Genomic DNA, 23,279 nt, shown 5'->3' with positions numbered 1-23,279 from the left:
CTGCATCTGTTCCGGTTATTGCACCATAACAACGTTGCATGTTCCTCTGAGCCTCCTACCGAGGCCACTTCATCATTAGGGGCTGTGGGACCTCTTAAATTTCTTCATCGAACTCTGGCACCGAGACTACAAGCAGCAAGGCAGCCAGAAAATTTGAGCAGATATGTCTTAGGATAAGAGTGGGTTTACTACACAAACATTACTTGGTGTCCCAGCTAACGCAGAGTAAGTGCAAAAAGTCATGAAAAAAGAAACCTGCGTTTGTGCTTAAAGGGTCACTAAAGGCAAATACTAAGTCAGGCTGTAGTGATAGATTAGTGCTCGAGAATCTCTTAAGACGTCAATATTATCGCGAACAGAGCCTTAATAATTGAAAAATATAGGTAAATGCTGGACATGATTAGAGACTACACGGGACATTCAAGCACTTTCCCGATGACGAAAGCACTCGTCAGTTAAATTCTGTCACTAGTATACTCAACTATTCGTTGCAAAAAACATCCTTGTTTTATAATATGAAATGAGGTGCTACTTGTCCAGTTCCATTTCTTGTTTAGAAAAATGAACTCATTGAAACTACCGTTGACAACGGCGCGGGTGGTCGAAAGGTTTCGTTTTCGCTCGACTCTGCGCCGCCCACTCTTTCGCGTTTCGTTCGCGTAGTGCTGCGCTGGTTTTGCTGGCTCGCGAAACTCACACAAACTGCAAGTAGCAGAGAATTCAACTTCCATGTGATGTCGCGGGATGCCCGAACGGTCTACGCCACTTGACCAAAAAGCAACTGCAGCGGCGAAACCGCCGCTCTGTCTTGGCTCGGTGCCGCCGTCTGTCGGGCGCCGTTTTACTCACCGACGGTAGCACGGAGGAAGGAAACTTCCTCCGTGGACGGTAGCAAAGGGCGGTGATGGCGTATGCAACGTCACCGCTCCCCCCAGTTGGGTGGCGGGAGATTTGAATTTTGAAAAAGGTATTCGGACCCTTCAGATACAATTTTCTCGTAAAGTAAGTCTTGGCACGAAACAAGCGTTGCGAGGTTTCTGCAATGGTATTTAAAGAATCCATGTAGACTTAGTATTTGCCTTTAGTTTCCCTTTAATACCAACTGTACATTACTGGCCATCTTTTGTGCTCTTATTAGTAGAGTGATTAGTAGTGATTGAAAAACTTAACTTTATGGATACAATGTCAATAAAGGTTTGCAGAGCATATTTGAAGAAAGTGTGGCAAAAAAGCTATGCAAAAGCTAGCTCATCGTAAACGACTGAACGTGAGGTTTAAGAGTGTGCTCTAGAAACGTTCTATTGATGTTGCATCCATAAAGTAAATTTAAAAAGTTTGTTAATTACTACTAATCAATATAGTAATAACAAATTATGCTAGAGACTTCTCCAGAGACTAACAACATGCATTTGGTTCCATAGGCACTGAATGCATCGCTTTTATTTAAAAAAAATTATCTGTTAGCTGCTGAGACACTCTATGGCCCTGTGGCGCCAAAAAGCTTCATTTTCCACAGTAATAGCTGTGATATGCTCTTCCTCTCAACTCGGAATGATGTTGGTGGTCGCAGTAATGTTGAATGCTTCTCTATGTTAATTGTTGCACTGATCCTTTGGTGTGTCGCAGCACGGAATCGTACAGCTCTTTCCATTTTCTTCATGTTCTGCTTGTTAAGGTGAAGGCGAACCAACCATTTGTATTCCAACCCTTTTCCCATGGCCACCACACCATCCTCATTTTATTCCAGGTGTATCAAAATGCAGAGTTATTCCAAATCATTTCTAAACTAGGTGATACTCGTACAGATATTGAATAAACAACGTTGCATGAACATCTATAGTTTTACTGAGAGGGTTTTTTTTTTCTTCTTGTAAATCTGTCAAACAGAGGCCCCAGTGCCATCATTCTATCGTATCTGATAAAGAGGATAAATTATGACAAAGACAGAAAGATCAGGCTATATTATCTAGTACATTAGAGCCTGCTACAAAGTATAGTCGGCGTTAAAAATGTACTTGCAGCGGGATCTGAGAAAAATCAATATTTCCGCAGCTTGAGCAGGCAGCTAAGTATTCAAATTTCCAGCTGGTACTATAGTACGTGTATGAAAACAACATGTGTTGTGCGGTTTCACTTGTTACACTCAGAAACTGCGCCAGGAAATGAAGCGTTTTTCTTAGATCCGCACGGTGCGTAGACTGTTGCTCCAGCTGCACTTTTAAGATGCTTAAAGGTTTGGTAGGATGCCCCTTGTCTCGCGGTGACCACAGCATGCATTCAATCTGTACTGTATTTTGTGTTTTCGTTGTACGTTCTGCTTCTGCCTACCGCGCCGCTCGGTGTCGTAATTTAGAAACAAACGTTGGCCCGAGCGGGAATGAACTAAAGTGACGATGAAGAAGAAGAGGGCTCGTGCGTTGCTGCGGGTGCAGTCGAAGGTTGAAACGCGAACCGCCTGCACCATAACTTGGATTTGCAACACACGACTGAGGGTCTCCCACTCTCGATGGATCTGCTGAGAGCCGTAAGCCTGCGCCTCTCCCATCTCTTATGGCATCGCGCGAAACAGCAAGCAGTCCCGGGTCACAAACGAGGCCGAGGCCACTAGCTCGTTTGCTTACGGATGCCTGTCGCGTTAGCGTGATGAACAAAGTCGGATCACAGCTGCGGAGCTACATGTAGCGGTATGGAATCCAACCCTTATTTCCCTCTATAGTAAACGCCGTGTCTGAGTCCCCGCGCATGCTCTGCCGTGGGTGTAGTGCAGTAATCCGTCGGGAGCAGCAGGTTCCGTTCACTTGTGGTTTTACTTTCAAACGAAACGGCAGGGTCGTACACACGGGTCGTGTCTCCGATTCAGCCTATTTTACGCCCGCGAAACGCGCCGCTGGATACCTTGTTTGGCACCCCTTTGACACCCCGTTTGAAACCCTGTTCATACATGCGCCTTGCTGGTCACCCTACTTGCGCCCTATTATACACCCCACTTGAAAGCCGGCCAAACTCCATCTCACACAACTCTCTTATGAAATTTACACCCTTTGGGGCTTATTTTGTCTCAACGATAATCATCTGTCTTGCCCGCATTTCCTTTCTTTAACGCTGCGAGCCCGGTACATCCAAGTCACGAACGGCATGCGCGTTATCAGCATGACAGAGGATTCTCGACAGGAAAGTAACGAACGCAGCGTTTTCAAGAAAGGAAATGCGGGCAAGACAGATGACGATTATTGTTGTGTGGTAAATATACGCCCCAAAGGGTTGTAAACTTTTCTTAGAGTGTATCGTTGCGGGACAAATATGCACCCCAGAGAGTGCAACCGTTTTAAGAGTGCACGGTGCAGTGGAACTGTGGAGTGAAATCTATGGGTCGTGTCAGCTCAACACTTCCTAGGACAGATTGGTCAGCTAACCGGAAAAAGAACCAGAAGTAAGGGTTTATCCATTGTCCGCCTCTCATCGCCATCCGCGCGACGCTTACTGAACGAAGATTCACGGAAAGATAGCTGAGCACAACGAGCGAGCCTTCCTAGCTCCCTTCTCGGGAACACGCAGCCTGCTCTCGTTGTTGGCTGACACGAACCCTAGCCTTCGCTACCATGGACGGAGTTGATGAGACGCAGTATCCGGCTACCCGGTCGCATATGTCGTGAACGAACGAAATAATCAGTTTAAATTTATAGTAGTCTTGGCTGCGAAACCCCGGACGCCGGCTGGGATTTTTGAGTCGGGAGTTTTTGGGTCTGGTTCGCGTACGGGAGGTAAAGATTTGGATATGTGCCTTCTGTGCGCCTGGAAAAAAAGGGAAATGAACTGGCGGGACAGCACAGTCCTACAGCAGATGTCTAATGCTTGGCGAGACTTGACGTGCGTCAAGGAGACATGCACGCACGTCATAAACAACGAGTTGAAGCTTGCTGCTGCACTGAACACGTACAGTCATGAGCATTACGTGAGAGGGAACACAGAACTTGTTTTTAAACAACTGGCGCGTGGCTTCAAATATGACGTATGCATATATGCTAACAAGTAGCTTTCCAGTCGAACATTTAGTCTCGTTTAACACTTTTGTGCGGGCCATATGTGTCCTTAAGCCGCCATATTGCGTGGCCTCTTGAAAGCAATGTTGCTTTCCCCTGTCATGTTACTCGAAGGGAGTCCCGGCGCAGGTCTCGTCCATCCACTGCCACAAAAACCAAAACGACGAGGCAGCTGACGTGGACGTCAGCGCCCGCCGGCGGCTTATCTGTGCCAGCATTCTCTGCCTCACCTTCATGCTGTTCGAGCTCGTCGGTGAGTACACGCTCCCTCTCGTTAATTATTAGAGACGTTGCACGTGCGCTTCATTTTCGAATTGTAACACAAATGAGCAAACGAATAACGCACACAGAAATATAGGCTTCGCCCGAATTCAGAACGAAGCGCTGACGACGGCAGCAAGGTAATTTAGTGCAGCAACTAGGGCGGTTGCTTGGGCTAGTTGGTAATTCATGATCAAAAAATAACGTACAGCGCGAAGGACAAGGACAGCGAGAGACGACATACAGCATGCAGCACTTGAACTGCTCGGACGGTGTTCTTATACTGTATACGCAGGTGCGCCGAAATTTCTGGCACCCTTTTTAAAGCTTTAAACACCGTGTATGCTCTGTAATGACATCACATAGGCGCCTCTACGCTGCCCGTGGCGTCAGTGAAGTTACGTCACTTCCAGATTGCAAGCATTCATATTGTAATTTCTAATAGACTCAGAAAATGTAAGATAAAGGACATGCGATGTTAACTAAATGTTTACGAATTTTGTTTGCGCGCTGCAGTTCTAAAATATTCTGAGGAATAATTAAGTCCACGACATAAAACCTGGCTTGAGCAACTTTGGCGGTTGATTAACATAGCATCTATACCTTGCATACACGACATAAACTGAGCATATAGCATACATATACTTACGTATATATGTACTTAAGTATCTACGGATCACAGCCTAAGTTCATCTGGGAGTGTTCGTCTAATTGCTCTCGCAATAACACCGCAATAAAAATAGGTGTATTCAGAACGTGTGCCGTATTCATTAGAATAGAAGTTGGTCGCAATAGTACGCGGACAATGTGAGTGCACTTATAGGCGTGTAGCTTCAAATTGGCGCGTGGGGATCGCACACGCCGTACGTTCAGGATGCACATTAAATTTATTGCCCCCTAATAGGCGAGAAAATTCAATCGTTTAGAGACTCCCTCTCGCCGCCCCCAAACTCCTGACCCTTGTCGGAGTTGTAGGACGATCCCACCGCTGTCAACTAGATGTTGGAGTCGTCGGACGATCTCGCCGCTGCCACCATTTGAAGGAGCTGAAGGTCGTAGGGAGGAACTTGGGGAACAGGGTTTATTTACATTATTTTACAGTTGAACATGAGATACATCGAGTCTAGCGTGACTCCTAAATGGAGCCCGCAAGACTAACATACAGCAAACAGCTTACGAACACACAGCTCACGAGTACATTTTGAGCACGACAACGAGCACGCAGCTCACTAGTACATCTCGAGCACGACAACGAGCACGCAGCTCACTACGACGAGCACGCTCAGCAGCCGAGAAACGCTGCTTATAAGCACTTGGTCCGTTCAAGGGGGGGCCCCCCTTTGATTCCAAGTGCACGGAAACGTTCGTCCAGTCATCGTTCGACGTCACCGTAGATGACCCGCCCTTTTGGAGGAGGCGGGCTCACATACTCGTGTTGCACAGGTTTCAGTGGTCCGGAGTCGACGTCCGAGGGGCTTCGCAGAACTCTGAGCCGTCCCTGTTGACGCGGCCGGATAGCACATTGTCTGGTTTCTCGAAAAGCTCATGGGGAGGTTCCGCCAATTACCTCCCCTCGAGAACTCCCCTGAGCTGACCCCGCGCCACGTGGCTGCCGGTTATCCGCAGTTCTCTGAAGTGCGCCCCGTCCGGTTGGATTGGAACACGTGCAGCGGGCTGAAATAGCTGGCACGTTGTCAGCCCGTACGGCCATTCCTAACACCCTGCATACGCGCGTGCTTTCTCGGGCGTGGACACGTTGTAATGGCAAACGTGTCTCTCTTCGTGCAGGTGGCATTTTGGCGAACAGCCTGGCGATAGCGACGGATGCGGCTCACCTGTTAACAGACTTCGCCAGCTTCATGATAAGCCTGTTCTCTTTGTGGATGGGCGCCAGGCCTGCCACGAAACGCCTCAGTTTTGGTTGGTACCGTGCAGGTACGCAGGTGACTTGAGTTTCTTTCGCGTGGATCCGACACGCGAGCGGGTCGAGTGCATGGCCGACGAGGCAGGGCGCCGAGTAGGGGAAAACAGAAGGCGCGACCGCCGCGCGTAAATGTCTTCGTATCTGGCTGTGAACCGCCGGCCAATCGACACTCGTCCGTTTCTACGTGGACTTTAAGTAATATTTTAAAATAAGCGTGGCAGATACACAGTCCTAATCGTTGCGAACTTGCCGGCTACAATTAATCCTTAAATTGAAATAATATGTGACAAAAATAAGTAATGAGAAAGTTAATTACTGTAATTGTGCTAATTATTCAATTAAGCATTCTGGTTTCAGGTAGAAGCATTGGCCACTTCATCTATAGTTATATTGCTCAAGGGTTATAAAGGCGATGTCTGCCACAGGCAACTTTATTAAAAGTTCGGTGCAGCAAAAAAAGAAGAAGGAATACCTGGTATAGCCTTTCAAATGGCCACTATATAGCTGCCCCTGCAAAATAATTGGCATGTTTTGAGTGGAGATGCCCAAGAAGACGCAGCAGCCGCGATTAAATATGCCATTTTAACTCCAGATATATACGTTATACAAGAACACCTGAGCACCTACAATTCCGGGTGATCGAAAAAAACCTGGAGCCCTTCGCATTGGTCTTGGACAGATATAACCCTACCGAGCTGTAGTATACGGTTACAGACCATGTCGTCCACGTTAAAGCTCGTCAGATGGTCGAAATAATCCCGAGCCTTGCACGTAGATCTTGGTCTACCGCCTCCGACATATAACCCCGCCGAGATATCCCTAACTACGGTGACAGGCCATTTCTTGGTGGAATGACTGACTATAGGTAACTACACGCGTTACTTCTTGACAGTCGTACAGGGTCAGTAATCAGTATTCGAACACTCACATCAGTTCAAATTTTCCACAAAGGCGTACAGATTGAACTATGTCTAAGGAGTAATATTAACCGCTTATATTATAGAGTATAGAATAAACGTTGAAGTAGTGCGTGATGGAGCATTATAGATCTGTTTCCCTTAAAAGTGGATCGTACTGTACAATTCGTAGATGCTTGAACACTTGTAGTTAAGGGTGATGTTATTTTCGTCCAGCGTCAACGCAGACGTCAATAATATCACTGGCATTTGCTCAGCAACTTCAGTTATTGACATTTCACCTTCCGTGCCACCAGATAAGCTTCCATTGAACGCTTACCACGCAAAACACCCCGCCAATTACTACACTGCACCATATTGCACTACTGCAGAGGTGATCGGCGCGCTGACATCTGTGATTATGATCTGGGCCGTCACCGGCGTGCTGGTTTACATGGCGATCCAGAGAATGATCAACAAGGAGTACAACATCGACGCCACCATCATGCTTATCTCCGCCTCCGTCGGCGTCGTGGTCAACATAATGTGAGCGGCCAACTTGTTTTTCCAATCGATCGAGCATCCTAATTAACGCGTACCGATTACTTTAACGTTTCAGCCTGAATTTTCGTCGGACACGATAAAGCATCTTACACATCGCGTAACAGACAGCGAACGAATCGATGTTATCCGCCGTAGCTGTGCCTCGTAAGCTTTTGTTTCCGATTGCGCGTCGGCGCATGCGCCTTATTCGGAAAGCATTTAACCCTCATTTTTGAACGGTTCTTCCAAGTGTGCAGGTGTCACGTACAACGCGGTTTACTCTTACAGTAAACGACAGTTACAACTGGTAATTAAGGCGATGTGAGCGCAGCATTTCTTCGACCTTAACGGGATAAAAATGGTCGGTATGATGCGTTAAGCAGGCAAAATAGCACGAAAAAAAATATATAGTAACCTACGAGCACCCATATATGCAGTCGACAAGGGAATACTAATTCGGCGTTCTCTTTGAGAGTGGACCGCGTAGTAATTGCGCGTTGACGTGCTTGGAAACGGGCGTGGCTGATCGGCGCTGCGAACGCGCGCAGCATGGGCCTGGCGCTGCAGATCCACCCGACAAGCCCGCTGGGCCACAGCCACGGGTCGGAGGAGTCGGCGCGCCGCTTCGAGCTGCTCTCGACCGAGCCGTTCGTGCCGCACGGTACCACCGCCAGCGAGATGGACTCGTCGCGACAGTGCAGCCGCCTCAACGTCTTCCGCAGCGTCGACCCCCGCGTAGAGCTCGCCACAGGTTCGTTGAAGGTCTCGTAGAACGGCCCCTCGGACATTTTTGATTATACGCACGAAGTCAAGTATAAAGCGCCGTCCGGGGAGCCTTCTGCCGCGATAACTTTTGAAAACGGATTACTAATGACGGACGTAGAAGCACATGGTATGTTACGAAAAGGCGAGCTAACTCGCTTCCTGCTACATCTCCGTTCGTAATTCGTGTGCGACCACTCGTGAAGCGCTGTGGAAGCTGCGCAAGAAGTCCGGCCACTGAAATACATCACTTCGCGCGTTCCCTCTATGCTTCGCTGCGCGCCAACGGTGTTTGCTCGCACGAGCATGCACTTGGTGCTGCCCGCGATGGACTGCGACCCCCCACCCCTCTACTCTCCCACCGATAAATGAATAAATAAATCTACAGCAATAATAATTATGGCGTTTAACGTGCCAAAACAACTTTCTGATTATGAGGCACGCCGTACTGGAAGACTCCGGAAAAAAATTATTACTATACGCCCCACCACACTTCCTGCAGCACAGGCCCTTTAAAGGGAGCTTCGCCCCATACTGTTGCTTATTGAGGAGAAGACAGCTTTAGGAGCGTTTATAAGCGATAAACGTATGCACGAATGCACTTCAGCAGCAGGGACCGTTCTTGATGCTCTACGCAAGTTAAATGCTTCAATATGCTTTCGCTGGCTACTTATCGCTTGTGAACAGTGGCCATGGTCACACTCCACCTTGGCACCAAGTTGTTTTCGGAGCTGTCTGGCCTCTACTGTGTGTTGGACCACCACGGACAGTCGCTTCGTTGCAACCAATGTCCTGAAGAAGAAGGAACCCTTGCTTCCTAACATGCAAGCAACGACGCTATTCTTTAGATTTCGTGCATTTTTTTCAGGGCCCAAAGAGAGCATGTACACTGTGTTTTATGGAAGCAACTGTGCCAGCTGTTCTTAGACGTCCTCTACAACTTTTCAAACAAGTATATCCGCCTATTGTGAAGATTAAAGAAGCCTTAATAAGCTAAGGGCGCTGCAAAAAAAAAAAGAAAGAAATTTGGGTACACAGCTCAACACAGCTGCCCTGACAATTAATGCGCCTTTGATCCCATCCTACTACGAAAGCCTTTTCTTTCTTTCTTTCTTTCTTTCTTTCTTTCTTTCTTTCTTTCTTTCTTTCTTTCTTTCTTTCTTTCCTTCTTTCTTTCTTTCTTTCTTTCTTTCTTTCAAGCTTGGTTCAAGTTGCCTAATGTACTCGGTGTACCGGGCTGGCTAATTGTAATTTCATTACAGTAAAAGCACATTAATAAGGTATTGAGTCAACAGTACGTTCATCGTACACACGCAATAAGTTCTCCCGGCTGCTGCATTTCGTCTCTGCGCATCCGTGAAAACCTTGCTAGAGGGCCATCCGTCTGTAAGTGTGCGTGTGAGAGAGAGAGAGAGAAGAATAGAGTGAATAAAGGTGTCATGGCGAGTAAGCTGCCTGCATCGTCCCTGCTGCAGGCAGCCTGCAAGCCATGAGTCCACAGCACGTATCCGAAGTCGGCCCGAGCGGTCACAGCGCCAGCGCACCGTCCATGTCGTCGCCGCCGTACAATCCGTCCGGCCCGGAAACGCCGTCGGCGCATCACACCGAGGCGCCCGATGCCGTCGACACCGACGCCATGACGCCGCATGAAGACGCGACCGAACAACGGGGCGCGCCGCTGGACGCAGTGGGCCCACCACCGGGAAGCCAACGGGTGCGCACGAAAGTTATAACGAAGCCTTTGCCTATCGGTAATCGATTTACAGGGAGTGCTGGTAAAGAGTATTTTCTCCGTCCATTTGACGGTTTACAGTGACCGTACTTAAAGGTTATTTTCTCCGACATTTGTGGTGTCTGTCGCTGGCATGGTAATGCGTTATCTGAAGAGGAACTAGACGCGCTGCGCGCAGCTAGTTATGCATGCGTATTACGCCTAAGAGCAACTAAGAACTCTGATGTCATTGAAAGGTATTGTTACTAAGGGTTGTGGGCATCAGGTGCTCTGTCAACGAGCATGATTTACGATGCTTGGACAGAGTATTAACTACAAGGCCGTGTGGCAAAGCTTGCGCGATCAGATGAGTCATTGAACCGTTTAATTAACAGGGCGTGCAATGTACAGTATATGTTCATCACGGGCCCGCAATTTGTTACACTGTTGCGGCACGAGATGAACCGACAATAATCACATAGTTGTGTATTTGTAACTGCATAAACTTTTTTGTACTTCGCACTGTGGTCTTTATATATCTGCTCACATCATTTTGCCTCCTCACTGCATGCGTTCAGGCAAAGTCGTCGACAAGCCCAGAAGGCAGTGGCGCGTTAGACTTCGCAGCAATTCGCTCCGGGGCAAATCAGCACCTCCCTGGCATTATCAGTACCAGTGGAAACGTCTCGGAAAACGCCGCGGGCACACCAGGAACTGCCACGGGTGCTGCGTCCGTCCACGGACAGCCAGGAGTCCCCCAGCACGATCTGAGAACGTCGCCGGATGGTCAAACTGTACGTTTCAAGTGCGAAACGAGCACGAGCGTTCGCCTCGATGCTTTCCACAGAAACCTATTTTCGAGTGATGCGTTCGTTAATTTCAGTTGCTTGCAACGCGCTTCGATCGAGTTGTCGATCAATTCGGCCTCATGATAATAATAATAATATATGGGGTTTTACGGCCAAAACCACTTTCTGATTATGAGGCACGCCGTAGTGGAGGGCTCCGGAAATTTCGACCACCTGGGGTTCTTTAACGTGCACCTAAATATAAATACACGGGTGTTTTCGCATTTCGCCCCCATCGAAATGCAGCCGCCGTGGCTGGGATTCGATCCCGCGACCTCGTGCTCAGCAGCCCAACACCATAGCCACTGAGCAACCACGGCGGGTTTCGGCCTCACGATGCATCTCTTCTAGAGCCCCTGGTTAGTTCAGGTGCTAGAGCGACTGCATGCTCCGAAAACGAAGTAGATCAGGGCGCGATCGGTCGGTCCACATATAACAAATTTTCCTTAAATGAACGAAGTTTGCTTTCTTTTTCCTTTGCACCTTATATGTGCTGCTGCGGATCGCAACAATTTCCCTACGTGGTGAAGTCTGTGTTGTATAATTAAGTCGCCGTGTGTAGAAATGTTTAGACACCAAAGAAAAGTACAACGCGCACTAATGCTTCATGGAGGCACAATTGAATAGTACGCGGCGAACGAGGATGCGGACGGCATTGGAGGTGACGGGTCTGAACAAGTGCGCGTGGCATAACTCGGACGGCGCGGCGATGACGGCGCAGAGGTCGCCGGACGACCGTCACACGAGCGCCGGGAGCCTGGCGCAGACGCTGCCTCAGCAACCCGGCGCGGGCGCCGCGCCGGCACCCGTTGCTGGCAGCGTCAGCGCGAGCCCCGACCCACCGCCGCCGCGAAGCAGCCAGGAGAGTCGGGGCGTGATGAACATCAACGTGCGCGCCGCCTTCATCCACGTGCTGGGCGACCTGATCCAGAGCGTGGGCGTGCTGGTCGCGGCCATCGTCATCTACTTCTGCCCGAGCTGCGGCGTCGTGGACCCGGTGTGCACGCTCATGTTCTCGGTCATCGTTCTGGTCACCACGCTGGCCATCCTGCGCGAGGCGCTCAACGTGCTCATGGAGGGCATCCCGCACAGCGTCGACTACCACCAGGTCAAGCGGCTCCTGCTCTCCGTCGACGGCGTGGCGCGCGTGCACGACCTGCACATCTGGGCGCTGAGCCTCGACAAGCTCGCCGTCTCCGCGCACGTCGTGCTCGGTGAGCGATGCAGGCGGCGGCTCCTCCTCCCGTTCCTCACTTTGGAGGACGTACAGCAAAGAGAAACGCTGCACCAGTTAAATGATCCTTTCGAAGCTGTTTTCTAGTTAACTTCGCGGCAACAGGTTATTGACTGTTAGAAGAGAAAATTAGTTTTCTGTTTCGAATTTCGCGCCGATACGTTGTGCAACGTTACGGACTTTAATGCGTCCTCTTGTTTGTCTTCTTTTTTTAATGTATCTGCGCCGTTGAGGCTCGGGAATAAGTGTGCTAAGTTGAGCCTTTGATTTTTAAGAATACAATGCAGTCTATCTTTACCAATAAAAACGTCACGGCACGCTGGTACAGTGAACTGCTGTAGCGTGTGAGGCTCTCATCTCTGCTCTTGGGACAGTGCTCTTGGGACTGCTCGTACAGTAAAAAGAAAGGCTGCACCAGTTAAATGATCCTTTCGAAGCTGTTTTCTAGTTAACTTCGCGGCAACAGGTTATTGATTGTTAGAAGAGAAAATTAGTTAGTTTTCTGTTTCGAATTTCGCGCCGATACGTTGTGCAACGTTACGGATTTTAATGCGTCCTCTTGTTCGTCTTCTTTTTTTAATGTATCTGCGCCGTTGAGGCTCGGTAATAAGTGTGCTAAGTTGAGCCTTTGACTTTTTAAGAATACGATGCAGTCTATCTTTACCAATAAAAACGTCGCGGCACGCTGGTACAGTGAACTGCTGTAGCGTGTGAGGCTCTCATCCCTGCTCTTGGGACAGTGCTCTTGGGACTACTCGTACAGTAAAGAGAAACGCTGCACAAGTTAAATTATCCTTTCGAAGCTGATTCTAGTTAACTTCGCCGAAGGAACGACGATACAGTAGTGCAAACAATCACAAGGACATTTATTGCACCTTTCATAGACTAATACCTGCTAGCCGAGTTGCTATCCACAAAACATGCCGATGGGCGCGCGAAAAATCGCGGAAGTCCGACTCACCGCGACAGGATAACGAGCGAATTATTCGTCCCATGCTGGACACCAGCGCCTGGTCGTTCGCGCGTACGGCCACGCGGACGGTGGCGCGTTTGAACGATCGTGTTCGTCCATTCCGGGGTAAGCTTCGCGAAACGGTCTCGCAGAAGTATGGATCTGCGCACGCGCAGAACGTCCGCGCCGCAGCCGACTCCGAACCAAAGAGGAAGAGACACGTAGGTGTTCTGTGGAAGAGCCGAAGAGCCTTCTCCTTTTTGCGCCCAAGTAATCCCGCCGTTAGGTGGCGTTAGCAGCGCAACACTCGCGCCATCTCTCGTACTGCGCTTCAACCAGACCGACTGCCGCGGGCTCCAGGCCACGCTGCGAAACCGGATTACAGGAGACGGGAGCTATGCGGGAAAACAACATATCAGGGGACGCGTGATAATCGCGCATCCCCACAAGCGGTGCGAGAACTTCAATGTGGTGCGCGTTGCCACCCTCCTTTTTTTTTATGTTTTCAGCTGTTACGGTGCCCTAAAGTGTTATGGTGCCCTAAGTTTCACCTAAGGTGCCCTAAGCTACGTGGAACTCCGTCGAACATTTACAAAAGTATACCCGCTGGAGCTGGACCTCAAATGGACACTGTCTTGCTACAAGGCTTTCGGTCGATCCATTCAAATAATGCTTGAAGAGGTTTTATGCCCTAAAACTGCGCAGTTGGCCATGAGGCGAGCTTTAGTTGATCGCCCAGGAACCATTTTGATTTCAGGGGACGCGCGAGTGCTTTTTCAATCCGCCCCTAGTGGAATGCGGTCGGGTACTGAACCCCCGACCTCGTGCTCAGTCGCTTCTACAAATCGCGTATCTAAATATACGTTAGCGGTCAGCAAAGACTGCAGTGGGGCTAGTTGGTATGTCATGTGACAAACTTGTTGCTGATACTGCTTACTTTATGGCGGGAGACATACATGTGCACATATGCAAAGTGCACATTTGTCGTAGCATTGAGAATTGGTCAGCACTATTCTCTATGTATCGGACGCAATGGCCGGTAACATAACCATTAGCGGCTAGGCTAACGGTCATGCTTTATTTTAGAGGTGGGCGAATATAAACTTTTTTGCATATTAATTGAATTTTAATTATCAAGTAGTTAAATGCAGACACACAGTATTACAACTGCAATATTTATTTCAGTATAGCTTTATAGGTACCTCACTTGTATGGACTAGCAAAAAGAGACAGCTAAGAGTAACGGATAATAAGGATCAGTTTTAAATGGAAGATCACTATTTGTCATAAGAACTAGTGTACAAATAGCCTCTCAAGATCATTAGAGCATGATTGCAAACAAGCTTTCCTAGAATGAATGGCTGCTGCATGACAAGCTTTCCAAAAACGCTAAATAAATGGTCATTGGAAAAAGATCAAAAGTAGTGGGGGAAAAATGCCGCTGGAAAACCCGTGTGCCATAGGCACATGTAAAAGGGCTCATTTCAAGGAAAATATCACTGGTAGTGTAAAAAATAAAACTGCTACATAACTAGACTGCAAAAAACACTAAATGACAGACTACAAGCAAAAATTATGGGTTGTCATGCATGTTTCCACTGCGAAACCGAAAGCAAACTCCCATTTTGTTTCGTCATTGCTTCAAAAGCTTTTGTGATTGCATTGCTTCTAGTAAGTTACGATACTTTCTTTGACAAAAGGATAATGTCACCGGACTTTAACACTGAGCTGTTGCAAAATATTTGGTTGGTTTTGATATTCTAATATACCAAATCAAATATGAACAGTTAGTGCCTGATATTCGATTCAACTTCGAAACTCTGTGTATTTGCACACCGCTAGTTTTTTTTAAAGCTGCTTGTAGGTCATTGCTAAATATTTAGTGATAATGTTGCGGTTATTTGATGTGGCAAATGCACTGCTGTGACCCATGGTCATTATACTTTCTTTAGAACCAAACTTTTCATTTCTCAACTTTCTCAACATTTCTCAATGTGAATTGCACTTACTCACATTGGAGCTTTTCAGGCTTATGAATGGGCCGAAATCGTCCTGTACAGCACATTTCTCTGTGCACAACAGTGTCATGTTGTTGTAAACGGTGTCACAAGTGTCATGCCGTAGACAAGTAACACGTTTCACTCACTCATTACAATTATGGAGCTTCCATGTATACTCTCTCATCAACGGTGCATCCATGGAACATATTCTGCAACGCCTCCCCACAACGTTGGGGATGTGTAATAGTTTACAATTACACTGTCACCTGGATAAGCCTGTTTTGCTCAGAAGGAAACCAACAAACAGACAAACAGGGAACAAAGGGAGTGTAGGCAAAGGGTTTTGCTTTAACTGACCACGAAGGCAGTGACCCGCAGGGATACCGGCCAACGTCATAGGTCTGTGGAAGGCAACCCCGTGCAGCTCTAGTCAGTTGGCCTTCAGGTCTCACGGTTATATCAATGCGAGGTGCCCTCTAATTTGCATCTTTACATTTTGTATACAGTTCCTGGTGCGGATGCCATGTCTGTGCGGCGCAGTGCCTCCAGGACGATTCGCCGCAACTTCGACGTCTTCAAGCTGACTCTGCAGATGGAAGAGTTTGAAGAAGGCATTCGCCAACACTGTCGCCGCTGCAGCGAGCCCAGCTGAGATGCATGGCACATGGTTTTGAGCGTGGTGCTTGTTCTGTGCCGCCACCACATGACACTCACTTGAGCTGTTATATGTTACTTGAATTACTTCTGTTTACAAGTACAAATGCGTTTTCATGGACAAGCTTATTGTGCGTCACCTGTAAAAAACGTTTATTCTAATTGGACAAAATATATATTCGAAACATATGGTGCCAGCTGGGCATGACCTGTTTCCGACTGTAGGTACTGAATTTGGCACCTCTGATGCCCTGTGGGTCATGGCTCTCCATACAGTGTATAACAAAACAACTTGTACATAATAAGCATTGCTTTAAATTTTTCATGCGAGAATGGTTATGAGCACGTTGGCTCATCAGTCATCAGCATCATCAGCCTATTTAATGTCCACTACAGGACGAAGGCCTCTCCCTGCGATCTCCAATAACCATCAGTACAGCATGTATAAATTATAAAGACAGCCTTGCCGGGTTTTGCCACACACCAGTAGTTGAATAAAGGAGACAAAAATGAAAACATACAAATTGCCTGCCAAACAACTTTGTTGAGGCATCTGCACATCCCAAAGGCATATATGCTTCTACTCGGCATAAAATACTGAAAACATTTCACCCAAACAAAACTTTGAAGTGCTGGCGAAAATTTGTAAATTCTTGTAGCAGCGGTGGATCCAGGGAAGCCTCCAAGGGGGAACAGGGAGAGAGGATTGCTGCATGCTTAGTACCGGGATCACTAAAGTTCTGCATCCTCAGGGGGTCCGGGTTCAGCCAGTGCCCTGTAGCCTATCATGCCCTGCAAGTGAGGTGGCCTTTCCTGCTTGGCAGCTACTTTCTAACCCTGACCTTTACATCTTTAACTGATGACTCTCACATGAAGGAGCATACACCTGTGGCCATAACCACGTGCAATAAGCATGTACAAGGAACCTCCTAACGCACAGAAAAAAAAAAGTTCTCTACCGGTACAAGTGGAGATAACGTTTAGACAAAATCATGAGGTAATAAGCAACAAACACAGACAGCAATGTGTACACATAGCCAAGAACTATATAATAATGTTCACAATATTTCTACAGCAAAACAATGTAATGGTGCATTGCTGAAAGTGCATCTTCCTATGCTTATATGAATGTCAGATGTTTACCTTTGCTACAGCCAGAAACTTGATGCTTTCAGAACATAGTATTAACAATTAGCCAGAGATGATACATGTTTGTCTTGAAGTTTTAAGGTGAATAGAGCCACATAAATGCTGTAGTTTGTGACATTTAAAGTGTTTAGCTATGGTGATGGAAGCTACTGCCAGTGAAAAGTGCTTTCACAGCGAGTACACAAGGGTCAGCATTTATTCAGGCAAAATGGCAAAACAAGTAGCAAACAAGCAAAATTGTTCTCTTAAAATACGAGTTTTCATTTAATTTATTTTGTAAAGTCAGTTGTATGTATTCATAATGTATATTAAAAATAAAAAAGCTGCTGTATGCATAGCTCTTACAGGGACATCTGGAAGCAAATGACAGCAGACTGAAGAGAAAGCACACCAAAGTAGTGTGGAATACCCACCTTGCTTCTGTGCTGCACACAACAAGCAGTGCTCCCTGCAACTCGGGAAGTACATGGCACCATACTTCCACAACTTACTGCTAACAGGAACTACATAGCTGAACACAGGAGGAGCTTCATTCCTATCAAAACTACTTAAAGCTTCACTGGTCCACTGAATCCATTTGCAGAATGAATTAAAAAAAAGAAAATGCAGTCAACAATGCGACTTAGTCATAATTCATTAAGGAAGGCAGTAGTCAGTCATCACGAGCCTTTGAAAAAAGCCGCCAAAAGTGGAACAGTCACTGCAAGGGCGCCATACACTAGCGCTACCATGGCAAGCGAGTTTATCTTCATCTTCCACTCCAACTGCCGCTGTGAGTCAGCCACTATGTCTCTGACATCTTCACCAATGTACACTGCTGCTCTCCTGACATCTCCTTCAGCTTCTTCCAAAGCCCTGTCGGCAGCTAGCAATGCTTTTATTTCTTTTGTCTCCCTCTCTAATAATTGCTGTTGCTGCTTTACCAGCACTACTACTTCCCTCATCTGAAGCTCAAGGTCCGAGTCAGCATCAACATTACCTCCGGCTTTGGTCATCATTACTGGTACCGCAGCTGCACGGTCTGTCGCAGCGACTATTGGTGCAGCACCAAGGAGCTCTCGGATGTCGGACACAAACTCCACGATCTGGTCTCTGTGCCGTTTGAACTCGTCCGAGAGGCTGTAGACCAAGCGTTGTACCTCCGGTTGGCTGGATGAACGTTCCACAAGGTCTCTGAGCTGGTTTAGGCGTATCCGGTTGTTGACGGTGGCCCCGATAATGCCAATGACAGCACCACAGACGGAACCAATTATGGACCAGTACTTGGTGCGCTCCCCCTGGGCACGCTCTTTCTCGTGGCTCTCCCGAAGTGCCAAGGAGAGAGAGGCGAAGTAATCCCGCTCTGCTTTCTCCAAGTTCTTGAACTGCTCAAGCAAGGAACGTTCTTCCTTGATGACTGCGTGCTCCTGCAAGAGTCAAGTGTGACAAGTCCATAACAGTCGTCAACTATAGTGCATAGTTCATATAAAACGAGTGTACAGAAATTTTACCAAGAGTATAAACAGCGTAACATTTCTCATTCAAGCAATACTGTGCAACTCTCATCTGTCTGGACAGCGTGATTTATCCTGCTGGTCACGCAGTAGTAATTCAGCCCCAGAGGGAGCTTCTAGTTTTCACTTTGAAGCTACAATGGGGTTTCATTCTTTGGAGTTCAGTACCTGCACACGTTTGTGTGTAAAGCTACCAGTAATTTATAAAACACGCAGGCGTACCTGAGTTATGAGGGTAAGGTAGCGATCCTCTCCTCTGTGCGTCTTGTCAAGTTCTGCGTGGATTTCCTTCAGCTGGCTCTGAAGTTGTAAAATCCGTTGCTGCTTCTCTCGCCGTTGCTCTTGGGTCGTCACGAACTTTTGTTCAGCCTGGCAAGCAAAACGTGTACCAACGTTATGGCACCCTGTACCGATGTGCAGTTAAATGTCGTAATGAAGCACGTACTTAAGCACAAGCGACGGAAAGATCTAAGTGCTGCTATCAAACAGCTTTACCGAAAGATTCAGCGACTCGTGCCTTACCTCCAACACCTTGGTTTGGGCTGCCTTTACTTCGGTGAGGCCGACGACATCTTCATAAACACGAAATATACTGAACACTTTCGCCGCCAAAGGGTGAGTGTGTTGGCACCTTTCAGGCAAAAGTAGCGGCGAGTTTTGTAGTGACAACAGAGGGCTGCACAACCGTTGCGAAATAGTAAGAAATTTGATCGGCGACATGGTCAAGCAGCCGAAAGTAGTAACAATAATTATGCTCCCCGCGGCAGCCCTTTTTAGAGTATGCTGGCAGCCGCTATGTGAGGGTCATCCCACGCGCTGTTTTTGCCCGCTATCAAGCCTACGTTACGTTGGTCTCGTCCGTTTAACGTAAGTATTCTAAGCACTATAATATATATAGGGTGGTAACATCGCAATGCAGCCGGCCATGAGGTTTGTTCGCTTTCCCACATAACACCAAGACGTCAATTCAGCTAAGCCGCTACGTCGAACTGTGAGCAAAACATGCACGTAATGTATGTATAATTGACAATTATGATAAATATTATAAAATATATAAAAATAAATGTAACCTAAAGAAAATGTATTTGAGCAAGAAACAACAGAACAACAATAAGTTGCAAAACTAGATTGACATATCCGACACCAGCCTACAAAAATGACACTAAACGAGACAAGAAGTTGTGTCGTCTTCGCGCACGTGGATAAGCGTCGGGTAACGCGTGAACTACAAGATGGGTAAGAAAACAAAGACAGGAAAGCAGCGCAAGGACAAGTTTTACCATTTGGCCAAAGAGACAGGCTTCCGGTCCAGAGCAGCGTTCAAGCTTATTCAACTAAACCGCAAGTTCGAGTTCCTGCAGAGGTCCCGCGTGTTGATCGATCTGTGCGCAGCGCCTGGAGGATGGCTTCAAGTTGCTCAGAAGTATATGCCAGTGTCCAGCGTCATTATCGGTGTCGACCTGGTGCCAATAAGGCCAATTCCGAACGTCATCGCCATCCAGGATGACATTACGACGGGTAGCTGCCGCACGAAGCTAAAGAAGGAACTGAAGACCTGGAAGGCCGACATCGTTCTCAACGACGGTGCGCCGAACGTAGGTAAGAGCTGGGACCACGACGCCTACGGCCAGAATGTCCTCACTCTGCACGCCGTCAAGCTGGCCACAGAGTTCCTTAACAAGGGAGGCTGGTTCATTACCAAGGTGTTCCGTTCCAAGGACTATCAGGCCTTGATGTGGGTGCTCAAGAAGCTCTTCAAGAAGATTTCTGCAACCAAGCCGCAGGCGTCGCGTCACGAATCTGCAGAGATATTCGTTGTGTGCCAGTCGTACATTGCACCCGACAAGATCGACCCGAGGTTTCTGGACCCGGCTCACCTTTTCAGCGATGTCGACACCGGAGAAGTGGCCAAGCTGAACCCGGCGCATCCTGAGAAGCAGAAGCCGAAAGCTGAGGGGTACCCCGAAAATGATTACACTCTATACCACAGGGTGCCTGTGATGGACTTTCTTAAATGTGAAAACCACCTAGAAGTGTTGGGTCAGTGCAGTGAAGTGGTGATAGATAACGATGATGTGCTGGCGCACCCACTCACAACACAGGAAATCAAAGAGTGTTGCAAGGACATCAAGGTTTTGGGCCGCGGAGACATAAAAAACTTGTTGACGTGGAGAAAGAAGCTGAAGGCATGGCTCGAAGAGAAGGAAAAGAAAGAAGGAGAAGAAACTGAAGAAGCAGGAATGGAAGAAGTCGAAGAAGAAACTGATGATGAGGAGCTTCAGCTGCTCAAACACGCGGAGGAAGTAACAGCTGAACAAGCCAGGGAGTTAAAGAAGAAAAAGAAGAAAGTACTCAAACAGAGGAATAAGCTTAGAGAGCGCATGAACTTGCAAATGGTCCTGAAGAATGATCAGGCTATTGTGGAAGAAGATTTGGATCTATTCAAACTGAAGGCTATCAAGAATGAAAAACAGTTGTCAAATGTAGACGAAGTTGACGTTGGAACACTTGACCCTGTGCAACCACTTGAAGACGACGAAGAGGACTTGGATCATCGGAGAAAGCTTGTTTCTTACAAGAAGAATGTCATGAATGAAGATTGGTATGCTGAGGAGGGGGAAGAAAATGGTGAAGATGATGATTCTGATGATGACGAGCATGAAGAATTGGTGTTTGAGAGTGATGCTGAAGAAGATGCAAATTATGATGAAGAAGAAGATAATGTGCCCGAGGATGATGAGAATCCCTTGCTTGTTGATGTGGCTTATGGTAGCCTTAAAAACAAGCGCAAGGAAATGGGAAAATTGTGGTTCGAAAAAGAAGCATTTGCAGACATTGATGACGAGAAGGAACTGCTAGAGTTGGAGATGATGTCTGAAGGAAAGGAAAAAAGTACAGCAACGCCTTCAAAGGCATCAGCGGGCAAGCAAAAAGTCAGTAAATTGGAAAAGAAATCAAAGAAAGTCACATTTGCTGATGCTGTAGAGGTAGACACAACAAACAAAAGTGGGACCACTTCAACTGGTGGCTCACAGAAGAAGAAAAGCACAATAAAAACTAGCAGTGAGCCACCAAAAAAGAAACAAAAAAGAGTAAAGCTGGATCCAGAGGGCTTGGCTATCGGCACAATGATGATTAGGTCCCAGAAAGCAAAACGTGACATCATAGATGCCGGTTTTAACAGGTATGCTTTCAACGATGACAATCTGCCAAAGTGGTTTGTGGAGGAAGAACAGAAGCATAGCAAAAAGATGATGCCAGAGACTGCTGAGATGGTTGCAGAGTACAAAGCACAACTGAAAGCTGTCAATGCACGACCCATCAAAAAAGTTGCAGAGGCTAAAGCTCGCAAGAAGTTGCGTGCTGCCCGAAAGCTTGAGAAGGCTCGCAAGAGAGCTGAAACTATCACGGAGAAGCTAGACATGACAGATGCAGAAAAAGCACAGCAGATACGGCAGATTTACAAGAAGGTCCTTGGCAAGAAAGAGAACGACAAAGTGACATACTTGGTAGCCAAGAAAGCAACAGGGCGCAAAGTGCGGCGGCCACCTGGAGTTAAGGGCCGGTTTAAAGTTGTTGATCCACGCATGAAAAAGGACTTGAGAAAGAAAAAAGCAGAGATGAAGAAAAAACGGTAGTCGTTGAGCTACTGTGCTTTATGAAGATGTCAAGTGGTGTTCTGCACAGGCAATGGGAGTTGCTGATGTGTACTGAAGTGTGCATATAGCCTGAGCATTGTTGCCATCAAGTCCGACTACAACCTTGCCACTTAAACTGTGGTGTGTTCTTCTGATGTCCTAACTGTGACTGCTCGTTATGGTATTATCATTGTACTATAAAGCAGAAATGTGTAAAAATAAATTTGCTATTTGTGCCTAAACATTGTAGAAAAGCTTTACTCATCCTTGGAGCTACCATTATAATTATTATTTTGGCGAAGTGTATTCTTCAGATATAACTTCCATATCTACACAAATATTAGAAAACTCGCAGTAAATAAGCTGCAGCACAGACAACACACCATGCATTTCAAAACTTGTGATGCAGCATTCACTTAAAGAAGCATAATAAGTAAGGTATTTAAACTAATATTGTAAATAATGTTGGTCACTGTTGGCTTAATTTGTCCAATTCTTGCGGCTATCCAAGAACACGTCAGGCACCATATCCCTTTGTATGTGTACAAAGCTACTAGCGACCCTAGTAAATATGGCTCATTTTCCTGGCTGAGAGTTGATGCAGGCTGTGCAGATGCTAGAAAGCAAGTATGAGAGCACTTTTGTGTAGTCTCACTCTAAATGGGCTCTGTAGAGTACATCGCATTTGACATGTTCAAACTTTGCAATGGATTTCATGTGAGGCATCAACAAACATTGATATGCTTTCTGTTTTAGTATGGTGACCTTGTCTAATATTTAGGGCTGTGTGAGTAATCAATATTCGAAACTTCTAATATGAATTCCATAGTCTTTGCTCATTTGTATACGGTATGAGAATTTACTCTCTGAATATTTGTTCCTTTCGAGTACTATAAGCGACAACGACAATTCTTGCAGTCTACGAGGAGAAAGACTGATGCAAACGGATACCCTTCTCAATGGTTCTGCTGCAGGAGAACCATGGTTGCTGTGTAGGCGACCCCTTTCCTGAAGAAATGCATGGATGGGCTCACTTAAGCACATTTATCATCTGTTGAATAAGCACGTCTCGCCTTAGGCTACCTACAACTTCACTGCCTCCATTTAGACAGAGCGATCTATTATTTGGCCAATTTCGCCACATTTAGTTTCCTTCAAAATGATGTAGGGTGCT

At 47.0% G+C, this 23,279-nt stretch overlaps 3 protein-coding genes across 3 annotated transcripts; 2 read left to right on the top strand and 1 right to left on the bottom strand.

Annotated features, from left to right (window-relative positions):
• The first annotated feature begins 668 nt into the window (after positions 1 to 668).
• LOC126521836 (proton-coupled zinc antiporter SLC30A2-like) lies at positions 669 to 15,987 on the top strand. Its single transcript, XM_050170550.3, has 9 exons — positions 669 to 2,524; positions 4,170 to 4,293; positions 6,090 to 6,236; positions 7,514 to 7,667; positions 8,213 to 8,415; positions 9,902 to 10,140; positions 10,716 to 10,931; positions 11,707 to 12,199; positions 15,678 to 15,987. Exons 1-9 carry the CDS (start codon positions 2,507 to 2,509, stop codon positions 15,821 to 15,823), a joined length of 1,740 nt encoding a protein of 579 aa, XP_050026507.2. The 5' UTR covers positions 669 to 2,506; the 3' UTR covers positions 15,824 to 15,987.
• Positions 15,988 to 17,152: 1,165 nt separating this feature from the next.
• On the bottom strand, positions 17,153 to 19,422 carry LOC126521839 (mitochondrial potassium channel-like). The gene is made up of 3 exons (XM_050170554.3): positions 18,990 to 19,422; positions 18,690 to 18,836; positions 17,153 to 18,380 (listed from the first exon to the last, which is right to left on the bottom strand). The coding sequence occupies exons 1-3, from the start codon at positions 19,185 to 19,187 to the stop codon at positions 17,634 to 17,636; spliced, it is 1,092 nt and encodes a 363-aa protein (XP_050026511.2). The 5' UTR covers positions 19,188 to 19,422; the 3' UTR covers positions 17,153 to 17,633.
• Positions 19,423 to 19,640: 218 nt separating this feature from the next.
• LOC126521827 (pre-rRNA 2'-O-ribose RNA methyltransferase FTSJ3) lies at positions 19,641 to 22,347 on the top strand. Its single transcript, XM_050170541.3, has one exon. The coding sequence runs from the start codon at positions 19,700 to 19,702 to the stop codon at positions 22,103 to 22,105; it is 2,406 nt and encodes an 801-aa protein (XP_050026498.1). The 5' UTR covers positions 19,641 to 19,699; the 3' UTR covers positions 22,106 to 22,347.
• The last annotated feature ends 932 nt before the right edge of the window (positions 22,348 to 23,279 follow it).

Source organism: Dermacentor andersoni, chromosome 6 (genome assembly GCF_023375885.2).
Source record: "Dermacentor andersoni chromosome 6, qqDerAnde1_hic_scaffold, whole genome shotgun sequence".
Taxonomy (NCBI): Eukaryota; Metazoa; Arthropoda; class Arachnida; order Ixodida; family Ixodidae; genus Dermacentor; species Dermacentor andersoni.
The sequence above is the reverse complement of the archived record's forward strand: the minus strand, read 5'-3'. Positions and strand labels throughout refer to the sequence as shown.

Coding starts and splice junctions, on each gene's coding strand:
- LOC126521836 (XM_050170550.3), top strand. Junction 7,668..8,212: donor GGCGTCGTGGTCAACATAAT/GTGAGCGGCCAA, acceptor GAACGCGCGCAG/CATGGGCCTGGCGCTGCAGA. Junction 12,200..15,677: donor CTCCGCGCACGTCGTGCTCG/GTGAGCGATGCA, acceptor TTTTGTATACAG/TTCCTGGTGCGGATGCCATG.
- LOC126521839 (XM_050170554.3), bottom strand. CDS start 19,187: ATGTCGCCGATCAAATTTCTTACTATTTCGCAACGGTTGTGCAGCCCT. Junction 18,837..18,989: donor CCCAAACCAAGGTGTTGGAG/GTAAGGCACGAG, acceptor TTTGCTTGCCAG/GCTGAACAAAAGTTCGTGAC. Junction 18,381..18,689: donor ACCTTACCCTCATAACTCAG/GTACGCCTGCGT, acceptor TGACTCTTGCAG/GAGCACGCAGTCATCAAGGA.
- LOC126521827 (XM_050170541.3), top strand. CDS start 19,700: ATGGGTAAGAAAACAAAGACAGGAAAGCAGCGCAAGGACAAGTTTTAC.